Source organism: Gadus chalcogrammus, chromosome 1 (genome assembly GCF_026213295.1).
Source record: "Gadus chalcogrammus isolate NIFS_2021 chromosome 1, NIFS_Gcha_1.0, whole genome shotgun sequence".
Classification (NCBI taxonomy): domain Eukaryota; kingdom Metazoa; phylum Chordata; class Actinopteri; order Gadiformes; family Gadidae; genus Gadus; species Gadus chalcogrammus.
The window spans coordinates 27,926,451-27,938,950 of record NC_079412.1 but is presented as its reverse complement, the minus strand read 5'-3'; the positions used below and the strand labels follow the sequence as shown (position 1 = coordinate 27,938,950).

The following is a 12,500-nucleotide window of genomic DNA, read 5'->3' as shown; positions in this document are numbered from 1 at the left end:
CGTCGGGCCCCCGTGGGTCTCCCCGGGGCCAGGGGCCCCCTGTTACCTTCTCCCTCCCCGACGGAGGCCTCTTTCTCCTGGGAGGGGGTGCGGTCGGTGCTGGAGGGCCCTTTCTCCTGGGAGGGGGCGCGGTCGGTGCTGGAGGGCCCTTTCTCCTGGGTGGAGGCCCGGTCGGTGCTGGAGGGCCCTTTCTCCTGGGAGGGGGCGCGGTCGGTGCTGGAGGGCCCTTTCTCCTGGGTGGAGGCCCGGTCGGTGCAGGAGGGCCCTTTCTCCTGGGTGGAGGCCCGGTCGGTGCAGGAGGACAGGCCCACGCTGTCCAGGGTCTCCTGGCTCCGTCCGTCCATCTGCTCCTGCGCCAGCCTGGGGACAGCAGCCTGGGTGAGGCTCATGTGCGGCAGCAGCAGACCTCAGAGCTGAGGCTTTAGAGACCCACCCATTCGGACAAACAGCCTGTCATGCTTTCGTTTGTTTGAGGCTTTTTATCGCCAAAGTCCAGATTTAAACGGACGCATTTCTGGAAATAATCTTTAGGACAATAAAGTGTCATAAATTAAGTGACGTGCATTTTATCGTCAAATAATTATAAAATTCATCTTACCTTTTCTTCAACTTTTCCAGGTTTTCTTTAATGCTGTTGATGGAATCGAAGAGAGAATGTCAACATCACACGTCCTACAGTCTCAATCTGGCATCTCTGTATTCTGACGGGCGTTTGGGGAGGAGACACAGAGCCACACAGCGCGAGCAGCAAGCAGGCGAGCAAAGTGGGCGTCATTCAAGCGTGTTTGGGGCCGAGCGTAAGCGTGAGCGTTGGAGGCCGTTCATGAAGACACAAATGCAGCTCTTACATCTCGGTTATCACATCCATCGAACCCTTCAGCTCCACCTCTCTGCACCGAGAAGAGATTGACAGGTGAGATGACAAATCACACGTGGAGACAGTAATATGTTGGTGTTTTTTTACACAATTCCCCTTCGTTTATCGTTTGTGATTCCCTCTGTAGGAAATGTGTGCTGCCCCAGGAGAGGCGTTTATCCGATTATTTCACCCACCGGTTGACACAGAGCTTAAAGTATTTATGGAAATGGCTGATATAAAATCCATTATCTGGGCACATTGAGTAGCTATAAACATCCACACACACATGGAGCCACGGACGTGTGGATGTGTTTGTGTGTGTACTCGAAGATAACCCCCCCCTCCACACACACACACATGCACACACGCACACACACACATGCACACACACACACACACACACACACACACACACACACACACACACACACACACACACACACACACACACACACACACACACACACGAACACACACAAAAACAAGCAAACCTGAACACACACATAAACACAAACCCACTCATACATACACACACACAAGCAACCATGAACACACACAAAAACACAAAAACACACACACACAAACACACACAAACACCTAGAAACACACACAAGAACACATGAACACACACACACACACACACACTAACACCTGGAAACACACACAAGCACACAAACACACAAACACAAACACACACATACACACACACACACACAAACACCTAGAAACACACACAAGCACACACACACACACACACACACACACACAACACATACAAGCACACAAAGACACACACACAAACACACACACACACACAAGCAAACAGGAACACGCACACACACACACAAACACACCTAGAAACGAACACACGCACACACACACACCATAATCACACACACTCAGCTCAGAATAACCCTAACACACACGAGGCTGACCTGGGGACGTGTCTTATGGGGACGTTGTGGAGGTCGGTGAGGGACAGGAAGTCGTCGTTGAAGTAGTGCAGCTGGAGGATGCAGGCCAGCAGGAAGGCGGCGGGCAGCAGGATGCGGGGGAACAGCTCCACCGTGTCGTAACGTTCCAGGCCCAGGTCCCTCAGCCTGGACCCCCAGGGAGGGGGGGGGACACCCAGCCACCGTGAGTACCGGACAGAGGGGTACAGCTAGCATCCAACGGGAGCGTACCTGGGTTCCCCGGGTCCTGTGTTCCCCGCTTTGTATGTGACCCGGGAACATTGGACCCTGGGAGCAAATCTTTTTTTCATAGGATGGTAGGGCCCGCCTTTTTCGCCTCTGATTCGCCTGTGATTGGTTAGAATGGCTCTCCTCCGATTGGTTATGGTTAGAGTTAGGTTTAACCCTCCCCCTAACCCTAACCCTAAACCTGACCCTAACCTTTGCACCCGGGGAACATAGGGATGACCCCCATCCAACCAGTGTAGCACAGCTAGCATTCAACCAGTGTAGTGCAGCTAGCATCCAACCAGTGTAGCACAACTAGCATTCAACCAGTGTAGTGCAGCTAGCATTCAACCAGTGTAGTGCAGCTAGCATCCAACCAGTGTAGTGCAGCTAGCATCCAACCAGTGTAGCACAACTAGCATTCAACCAGTGTAGTACAGCTAGCCTCCAACCAGTGTAGCACAACTAGCATTCAACCAGTGTAGTGCAGCTAGCATCCAACCAGTGTAGCACAACTAGCATTCAACCAGTGTAGTACAGCTAGCCTCCAACCAGTGTAGCACAACTAGCATTCAACCAGTGTAGTGCAGCTAGCATTCAACCAGTGTAGTGCAGCTAGCATCCAACCAGTGTAGTACAGCTATAGCCTCCAACCAGTGTAGTGCAGCTAGCATCCAACCAGTGTAGCACAGCTAGCATCCAACTAGTGTAGCACAGCTAGCATCCAACCAGTGTAGTACAGCTAGCATCCAACCAGTGTAGCACAACTAGCATTCAACCAGTGTAGTACAGCTAGCCTCCAACCAGTGTGGTACAGCTAGCATCCAACCTGTGTAGTACAGCTAGCCTCCAACCAGTGTGGTACAGCTAGCATCCAACCAGTGTAGGACAGCTAGCATCCAACCAGGGTAGCACAGCTAGCATCCAACCAGTGTAGCACAGCTAGCATCCGACCAGTGTAGCACAGATAGCATCCAACCAGTGTAGCACAGCTAGCATCCAACCAGTGTGGTACAGCTAGCATCCAACCAGTGTAGTACAGCTAGCATCCAACCAGTGTAGTACAGCTAGCATCCAACCAGTGTAGTGCAGCTAGCATCCAACCAGTGTAGCACAGTTAGCATCCAACCAGTGTAGCACAGTTAGCATCCAACCAGTGTAGTGCAGCTAGCATCCAACCAGTTTAGTGCAGTGATCTTCGTTAAACACATTTATGTCAGACTCTTCTTTAAACACATTTGTGTCTGTGACTCTCCCTTCTTTCAACACTTTTATGTCTGACTCTCTCTCCTTTAAACACGTTGGTGTATGACTCTCACTCATTTAAACAAGTTTATGTCTGGCTCTCTCTTCTTTAATCACACGTACGTCTGACCCTCTCCTCTTTAATCACATGTATGCCTGACTCTCGTCTGTATATGACCCACTCCGTGGCTCACCCTTCTTCGGACATGCCCGGGATGGCCTGCAGCAGCCCGGAGACGGTCCTGAACTGGTACATGTAGATGGCGATCAGCACGAACATGGAGTAGCCCACCACCGCCGCCCAGAAGGTCTTCAGGATCCTCCGCCAGACGTCGTACCGGACCTGAAGAGAGGGCAGAACCCAACCATGGAGAGGCGGAGGGGTGGGCAGGGCAGTGTGTGTGTGTGTGTGTGGGGGGGGTTTGTGTGTGTGTGTGTGGGTTTGTGTGTGTTTGTCGGTTTGTTTGTGCGTGGATTCATGTGTCTGAGCGGCTTTGTGTGTGTTTGGGTTTGTGTGTGTTCGGGCGTTGAGGTTGAATAGGAGTTGTTATCCAGCGACTTAAAGTAATGATTTGGTCTGAATGAGCTCGATGTACTGAGTTTCCTCAGCGATCAATACCATCCTATCATATCTTATCAACACCTTTTTCCCATAAGTGCTATAGCTTGTTAAAACAATATGGTTAGACGTTGTGCCGAAATGTCAATAAAGAACAAAACGATTTAAAGCACAATTGACTCACTTCGGGCTGGAGTGGGCTTGAGCTTACAGGCAACACTTTGGAGGATTTAACGATTAACAATTTAGATTTCCAGACTCTATATGTATTTATTTCACATAAATGTATTTATCAATCCCCATGGGGAATTCCTCCTCTGCATTTAACCCATCCTTCGTTCAGAGCTGTGAGAAAAGGGCCGCAGCCTCACAGAGCGAAGCCTGGGATCCAACTCCAGGTACAGTGCCTGTGCCTTGCTTAAGGGCAGGGCAGTGTGACAATCATAGTCCTCAAAGAAGAGTCGTCCCCTGGGGTTTGAACTCAGAACCTTCTTTATGTGAGGCAGCAGTGATAACCAATGTGCAACTGTTTATTATGGGATTAAAAACATCCCGTTTGTTTATATCGGGGTGATTCCTCCAATATCATACAAACAAAATGGCGACCGTTTTGAAAATGTCCGCACCCCTCTTCATCGTCCAATCAGAGCGGTTGTTTAACAGCAGCGGTGCTGATGTGGTTCTAGCACAGATGGAGGATTCATGGCTTCATCTCCGGGGCTATTAGGGGCCTGTGTGTGTAAGTGGCTCCCAGAGACGTAAACGGTCAGCAGAAACTCAAGAAGAGCTCGGAAACGGGGAAAACGCCGGTGAAAATGTTTTTATGAGTCACAATCAATACCCTTAACTGTCAGGAAGGCCTTCACGAGTGTTTCGCAGCATGGCATGGTGTGGGGGTGTGTGCATGAGTGCGTTTGGGCTTGTGTTAGTGTGTGAGTGTGTGTATGTGTGTGTGTGTGTGAGTGTTTGTGAGTGTGGTTGTGAACGCGTGTGTATGTTTGAGAGCACAGAGAGACACAGAATTGGATCTGAGAATATTGAGTCAGCTCAATGTTGACTCAATATTTTCAGCGTTAACGTGAATGGCTGCTTTGTTTTTACGGTGAAAAATGTCTGATCGATCTTTTGAATAATGCATTTGCTCCTTTCAAATTATGCATTAGCATGTCTCAAACACACACACACACACACACACACACACACACACACACACACACACACACACACACACACACACAGTCACACACACACACACACACACACACACACACACACACACACACACACACACACACACACACACACACACACACACACACACACACACACACACACACACACGTCACCCGTGTCTGAGATGTATTTACAACACAGGGTTTGGGATTTTGTGTTCAACTTATTGATATTTCGTTTTTGGCGTTCTGATTGGATAATACTGATTGTGCCAACAAGGTTCCTTCTCAATTAGGATTATTGATTGACTGTTTATAACCCAGTAAATCGTTGGTCTGATAAAGACAGAGTGATATTGTAGAAGGACTCACGTGGTACAGCACAACACACAGCAGGAAGAGGACGATGTAGAGGATCTTGTAGACCACAACCTGATGGGCGGAGAACCGTTAGAACATGTCACCTCCTCACCCTCTTCTTCTCTTACGTTTACATTGAGGGCGTTTAGCCGACGCTTTTATCCAAAGCAACTTACAATAAGTCCAATCGTCAGAAGAAAGAGAAACAACAATATATCGCCGTCGGTACAGTAAGGATATAGCTAGGATAAGATGCTACACACTTGTGATGAAGTATCTTTCATCGTTAAATAACACCAAGTACAGAAAAGGCAACACTCCATGGTTAACTTCAATTCATGTGTTCATTGGTGTGTAATTAACTTCATTTACAGATCATTTAAATGGATTATTACATTAATATTCACATCCATACATTGATATTCATTCATAAATACTTTTCCTAATTGACAGACTTCATTTATACTGCGCTTTTCTAACCAGTGGCCGCTCAAAGCAATACCGCCTCACATGCACCCGTTCATGCACCCGTTCATGCACCCGTTCATGCACCCATTGACACAACGACGGCGGAGTCGACCCCTCAGGGCGACAGCCAGCCCGTCAGGAGCGCTCAGGGTGAGGCGCCTCGCTCAGGGACACCTCGACACTCAGCTAGGAGGAGCCGGGGATCGAGCTAGCAGCCTTCAGGTTAGCGGTCAACCCGCTCTACCTCCTGAACCTCATGCCCCCCCCCCCCCCTAATGAATGGGTAGCGGGTCCCACCTTGCCGGAGAAGCTGATGACGAAGAACATGGAGCAGCAGAAGAGGATCCAGTACTTGACCAGGAGCCCCTTCACGGCGGAGACCAGCATGGCCACCAGGGGGGAGGGCTGCTCCTCCTCCGCTGGAACCCACCACACGGAGCTCCGTTAAACAGCGGTAACATTAGGAGAATTATCCATTTAGAAACAAACCCAGAGCATCAGAATCATGGGGGAATAATGATACGTTCACCCAAGTAATAGCATCAACCTGGGTCAACCTCATACTGGGTAGGTGAACAGGTTAGCTCGTTAGCCTAGCTCGTCAGCCTAGCTCGTTAGCCAGGCTCGTCAGCCTAGCTCGTTAGCCTAGATCGTTAGCCTAGCTTGTAAGCCTAGCTTGTTAGCCTAGTTTGTAAGCCTAGCTTGTTAGCCTAGCTTGTTATCCTGGCTCTTTAGCCTAGCTCGTTAGCCTAGCTCATTAGCCTAGCTCTTTATCCTAGCTCGTCAGCATCGTTCATTATCTTAGCTCTTTAGCTTAGCTCGTTAGCGTAACTCGTTAGCCTAGCTCATTAGCCTAGCACGTTAACCTAGCCCATTAGCCATAAGACAGGGAGGTTACATGAGAGGACTTTGACTTCGTCCAGGGACTCGGCCTTCATCATCTTCTGCTCGTGGATCTCCTGCAGTTGCTGCCGGAGCATCAGCCAGAAGCTGAAGGTGTAGAAGATCTGAGGCCCCAACAGAAAAGACAACAGCCGGTCGTAACATGGATCCCCTTTTGGATTATACTGCAGGGGTTTCCTTCTTAGATACACAGATTATACAACCGTGTTCAACGTTCCTAAATCCTCTTCATATTAACATAATCCAACGAACACTATTGTTTTTTGTTCAACTTTGTCTGAATCCTCCTGATCCTAGAGAAGCTTCCCTTCATCCCTCACTCCTATCCCTCCCATCCCTCCCCCTCTCCCATCCTCCCTCCCCCTCTCCCATCACTCCCTCCTCCCTCACCCCCCCCCCCCCCCCCTCACCCCCCTCACCTTAGCGGCCAGGTGCACGCAGGGCGTGGTCCCCCCCCCCCACCCTTACCTTAGCGGCCAGGTGCACACAGGGCGTGGTCCCCCCCCCCCCCCCCCCCCCCTCACCTTAGCAGCCAGGTGCACACAGGGCGTGGTCCCCCCCCCCCCCCCCCCTCACCTTAGCAGCCAGGTGCACACAGGGCGTGGTCTCCCCCCCCCCCCCCCTCACCTTAGCGGCCAGGTGCACACAGGGCGTGGTCCCGTCCCCCCCTCACCTTAGCGGCCAGGTGCACACAGGGCGTGGTCCCCCCCCCCCCCCCCCCCTCACCTTAGCGGCCAGGTGCACACAGGGCGTGGTCCCCCCCCCCCCCCCCTCACCTTAGCGGCCAGGTGCACACAGGGCGTGGTCCCCCCCCCCCCCCCTCACCTTAGCGGCCAGGTGCACGCAGGGCGTGGTCCCCCCCCCCCCCCCCTCACCTTAGCGGCCAGGTGCACACAGGGCGTGGTCCCCCCCCCCCCCCCTCACCTTAGCGGCCAGGTGCACACAGGGCGTGGTCCCCCCCCCCCCCCCCCTCACCTTAGCGGCCAGGTGCACACAGGGCGTGGTCCCCCCCCCCCCCCCCTCACCTTAGCGGCCAGGTGCACACAGGGCGTGGTCCCCCCCCCCCCCCCCCCTCACCTTAGCGGCCAGGTGCACACAGGGCGTGGTCTCCCCCCCCCTCCCTCACCTTAGCGGCCAGGTGCACGCAGGGCGCGGGGTGGTAGCTGTTGAGGTCGAAGTCCCCGACCACGGCGAGCGGCAGGCCGGGGTAGAGCTCGTCGCGGCGGAGGCGCAGGGCGCTGACGAAGCCCAGGACCAGCAGCACGGTGCCGTAGACGGCCAGGAAGGGCGCCGACAGCATGGCGTAGCGCCGGCGGTCCCGCATCATCCAGATGATGCACGACCACACCAGCAGGGCGAAGGTCAGCCAGCTGTTGTAGGTGATGCTCCAGATCTGGGGGGGAGGGGGGGGAGGGGAGGGAGAGGGAGGGAGGAAGGGGAGGAGGGGAGGAGGGGGGAAGGGGAGGGGGGGCGGGGGGGAGCGTTGGGAATAGGAGTCACATTCCATTGGGATTGGTCCAGTCTACTGGTAACACTGGTATAGGCAGGAATACTGGGAGTAGGAGTCCCAAACCACTGGGATTGTTCCTGTCTCCCATTAGCCCTGGCGTTCACTGCTAACCCGTGATGACGATGTAGGATGTCTTATGGTGTTACTCTTTGGATAAAGGTTGGGCAGCCCGTACCGTACATGATGTATCGATTCCATCGTGACGCAACGGATCATGACAGTCTACAGTCAGCGACTACGGTACCTTTAAACACCTTCCGTCAGGAAGGGTTCACTGGTGGAACGGACCAGGTATCGTCTACTAAACGGACCAAATGTTGTAATGGACTGCATTGATATAGTACTTATCCAGCCAGTAGTGATTTAAAAGGTGGTCCGGCCTCATACTGCCCATAAACACACACACGCACGCACGCACGCACGCGCGCACGCACGCACGCACACACACGCACACACGCACACACGCACGCACGCACGCACGCACGCACGCACGCACGCACGCACGCGCACAGACACACACACCCACACCCACACCCACACACACACACACACACACACACACACACACACATACACACACACACACACACACACACACACATTCAGTCACCGATGCTGGAGATAAATGCCTTGCTCAAGGACAGAACCTTACTACTACAGACTGCAGGTAATTGGGGATCGAACCCAGTGCCCTTAAATACAGGACAACCTCACTGGGTGACCCCCTCCCACCTTCTACCAGGGTTTGAAGACACAGAGGGGGGGGGGGGTCTCTCTCTCACCATCATGATGATGAGGCCGCTGACGTAGCTGTGCTTCTGCAGCAGCCGCCCGACCACTGCCAGGCCCCCGGGGCCCGTCGGGGGGGGGGCCGGGCCCTCGGACCCCAGCCCCGTACCGGGCCCCGTGCCGGGACTGCAGGGCTCCTCGGACCCTGGCTGCCCGCCCTGGAGCTCGTCTGGCGACGCTGGGGGGGGGGGGGGGAGACAGAGAGGAGGAGTTTGAGGAATAGGATCGATGACGGCGGAGAGATGCGGACGGAGAGCTGAGTAAGGCGTCAAGAGGGATCTGTAGTCGCGGTGATGTGTTCGTTCTGGAACTGCGAGGAGAGAACGGCATTTGAAGTCGCCGTTTTCCGAACATTGTGTGGATGCGCAGTTTGTGGAGCTGTGTGACACTGGTCCAGTCCGTATTGGGACTGGACCAGTCTGGATGGGGACTGGACCAGTCTGGATGGGGACTGGACCAGTCTGGATGGGGACTGTACCAGTCTGGATGGGGACTGTACCAGTCTGTTTGGGCTGTAGGAGATCTGTAGAAGCCCCTGGTTGAGCATCAGCAGCTGAGGCCTGTGATTGCGTAACATAGGGCTTGAGCGGGTCACGCACGCTGCCCATAAATAGAGTTTTACGCTCAAATAACTATTGTTGCTATTTTTTTTACATGAACGAATATTTTACTGCTTTCATTGATAAAGACCGTCATGCAAAATTATAGAAACAATGTTGCATGATTTGGATCCAATCATCTTCCACCATTATCCAACCGCGTGAACGATGGACGAATAATTGAATCCCTACGCACACCAACACACCAACACATTGATCAATGAATGCTTACTGAATCTCGAGTTGGGGTCAGCTCAGGGGATCTTACCTGGCGACGGAGACTCTTTCTCGTCGTAGAGAGGTGGGGTGTAGCAGTTGGTGTAGCCCGCCCCTCCCAGCAGAGAGCCCAGCTCGTTGCTATGGAGATCATGCCAAGAGCTGCCCAGCAGCAACACCATTGGCTGACGACGAGAGAGAGAGGTCAACCACAAGAGTCTCTACAGTCGGCTACCGTGTTTGTCGATAAAGTTTTCAATTTTGACAACGAGGAAGAACCAAACATCCAACATTAACTAAAGCTTCAAATAGACAATGGTCTTAAAACAGTTGTTTAGCGAAATAAAAATTCACTAAACAACTCTTCCCATCAATAAAATCCTTTTGCGTTATTAATATTCAACAAAGTACATTTTGCAACAAGTGGCGGTTTAGCTAGTGATGGGTATTATATTAAGAAGGCAGCGTGGAACCTGTGATACCAACGCTGAATATCCAGCCTCTGTTGTCAGTCTTGTAAAAACGCCATTAAACGCATCCTCTGGCGGCACCTCGCTAAACGAACGAGCCCCGTTTACAGCACTCCTGATCACATTAGCGCTGTTCCAAAGAAAAGCCCCGACGCACAACACAAACAGAACGGGAGCTCAGCTCACCTCATCGGGAAGATAGGTTTCCTCGTCTGTACTGGTCAGCAGCTGAAGGTAAAGAATACAAGAATGTACCATATCAACGCAGAATGGATCGTCTGCTGTCGAAAGGTCGACGGAATATGCATACAAATGTATGGAAACTGGGAAGGATGAACTGGGCTGGGTTTGCTGTTTAACCAGTGACTACGGTTGATAAAATTATGTTTCTTTAGAGTGAGTCCAGGACACTTTACGGCTTTTTCCAGTGGCCACTCTATATGTAAGGTAAGGGTGGTTTCAGGGCTGTGATGTACAGAATCCTAGCCGTAAGTGCCTTTACCGTAAGGCCCTTAAAGCTCTGGGTGTTTTTATACAAGGGGGCCAATGCTGGGTCAGCATAGGGTGTGTGAATCAGGGAGCATTAATGGACAGGAACAACGTAATGGAAAGCTGCATTAAGGCTGCTCTTTGTCATAGACAGGGGCGGAAAATAAGATCTTAAGACTCATTTTCTGGCAATTGCATCCAGCTTGTTAAAAAGCACATTCAGTCCAACGATGAATACGAAAGTGCATACAGAAACAGGATATATTATTGATTAAAGGAAAGGCGTCTTCAATTAATTATCCTGAGATATTTGTCATCTCACTACGCCGGATTAACTGGTTTTCCGTCCATGCTCGGGTTTCAGGCATTTTCTGTTTGCTGTTAGCCTGGACATCCAGAGCCACATCTAGAAAGCTGTAGGGTCTGGCGACGAGTAACTCGAGGGGCGGCACCAAGCATGCATTTGAAAATATCACTGCACCCAATTGGATAACACTCCAACCAATCAGAAGAATACAAGGGGTGATGTGTCCAGACCAGCGGAGCTAACCAATAGAGACTCTTGCCGTATCCGGTCGGTAAAACAGCAACGCTTTTGGCCCGCCTATATCAGACACACCGATGTGATTGGTTAATGTTTGGATCCAGGGGAATCGGGGAGTGAGTATATTGCTCGTTCCCAGAGTGACTCGCTCAGCAAATTCTAATTCTAACCGCAACCTCCTGAAGAGGGTACATCTCAGACCTCCTGAAGAGGGTACATTTGGGGGTACAGACCTCCTGAGAGGCTAAAGACCCCCTGAAAGAGTACATTTGGGGGAACAGACCTCCTGGAGAGGGTATATTATGGGGTACAGACCTCCTAAAGAGGGAACATTTGGGGGTACAGACCTCCTAAAGAGGGTGCATCTCAGGTACAGACCTCCTGGAGAGGGTAAAGACCTCCTGTCTGAGGGTATATTTTGGGGGTACAGACCTCCTGAGGGTGCATTTTGGGGTACAGACCTCCTGAGAGGGTATATGTTGGGGGTACAGACCTCCTGCTTGTCCCCAGCCACATAGAGGATCCTGGAGAAGCTGGGGGGGAGGTCAGAGTTGGGGTCCAGTGGGCTCTCACAGTCGTCCTCATAGTCCACCGACTCCTCACACTGAGAAGCACAACACAGCCTGATGTCACCCCCACACTGTGGATAACACTCCCTCACCACGCCTGCCTTGGCTAGCCAACCTACTTGGGGAGGGGTTATGTGTTACTATTCACTCAATGGTGATTTGGATCGTAGTTTAACCCTAACCCTAAACTAGTGGTTAGGGTTAACCCTAACCACTGAAAAAAGGTTGCAAAGCCGACTCCAATGAACTTGTAAGTACATCTCAGGACAACGTCTAGCTAATATATAACGCAGTCGGGATGAGGTCCTATCTATTCTCTCTAGCAATAATCACACCAACACACACACACACACACATACGCACACACACACACACACACACGCACGCACGCATACACAAACACACACACGCACGCACACACGCACACATACGCACACTAAAACACACACACACGCACACACGCACGTGCACACGAGCACACACACAAACACACACGCGCCGCACACGCACGCACACGCACGCACACATACGCACACACAAACACACACACACGCGCACACGCACACA

The 12,500-nt window shown here is 51.9% G+C and overlaps 1 protein-coding gene across 1 annotated transcript in view; it reads right to left on the bottom strand.

The window, feature by feature from the left end:
• Positions 1–12,500, bottom strand: part of si:dkey-11f4.7 (piezo-type mechanosensitive ion channel component 2) — a 49,473-nt gene that overhangs the window by 26,785 nt on the left and 10,188 nt on the right. The window contains 13 exon segments of the mRNA XM_056597962.1: positions 211–360; positions 599–631; positions 849–890; positions 1,795–1,959; positions 3,480–3,628; positions 5,389–5,448; positions 6,142–6,263; positions 6,743–6,851; positions 7,874–8,140; positions 9,040–9,224; positions 9,914–10,046; positions 10,518–10,559; positions 11,858–11,968. Coding sequence (XP_056453937.1) covers positions 211–360; positions 599–631; positions 849–890; positions 1,795–1,959; positions 3,480–3,628; positions 5,389–5,448; positions 6,142–6,263; positions 6,743–6,851; positions 7,874–8,140; positions 9,040–9,224; positions 9,914–10,046; positions 10,518–10,559; positions 11,858–11,968 — 1,568 coding nt within the window.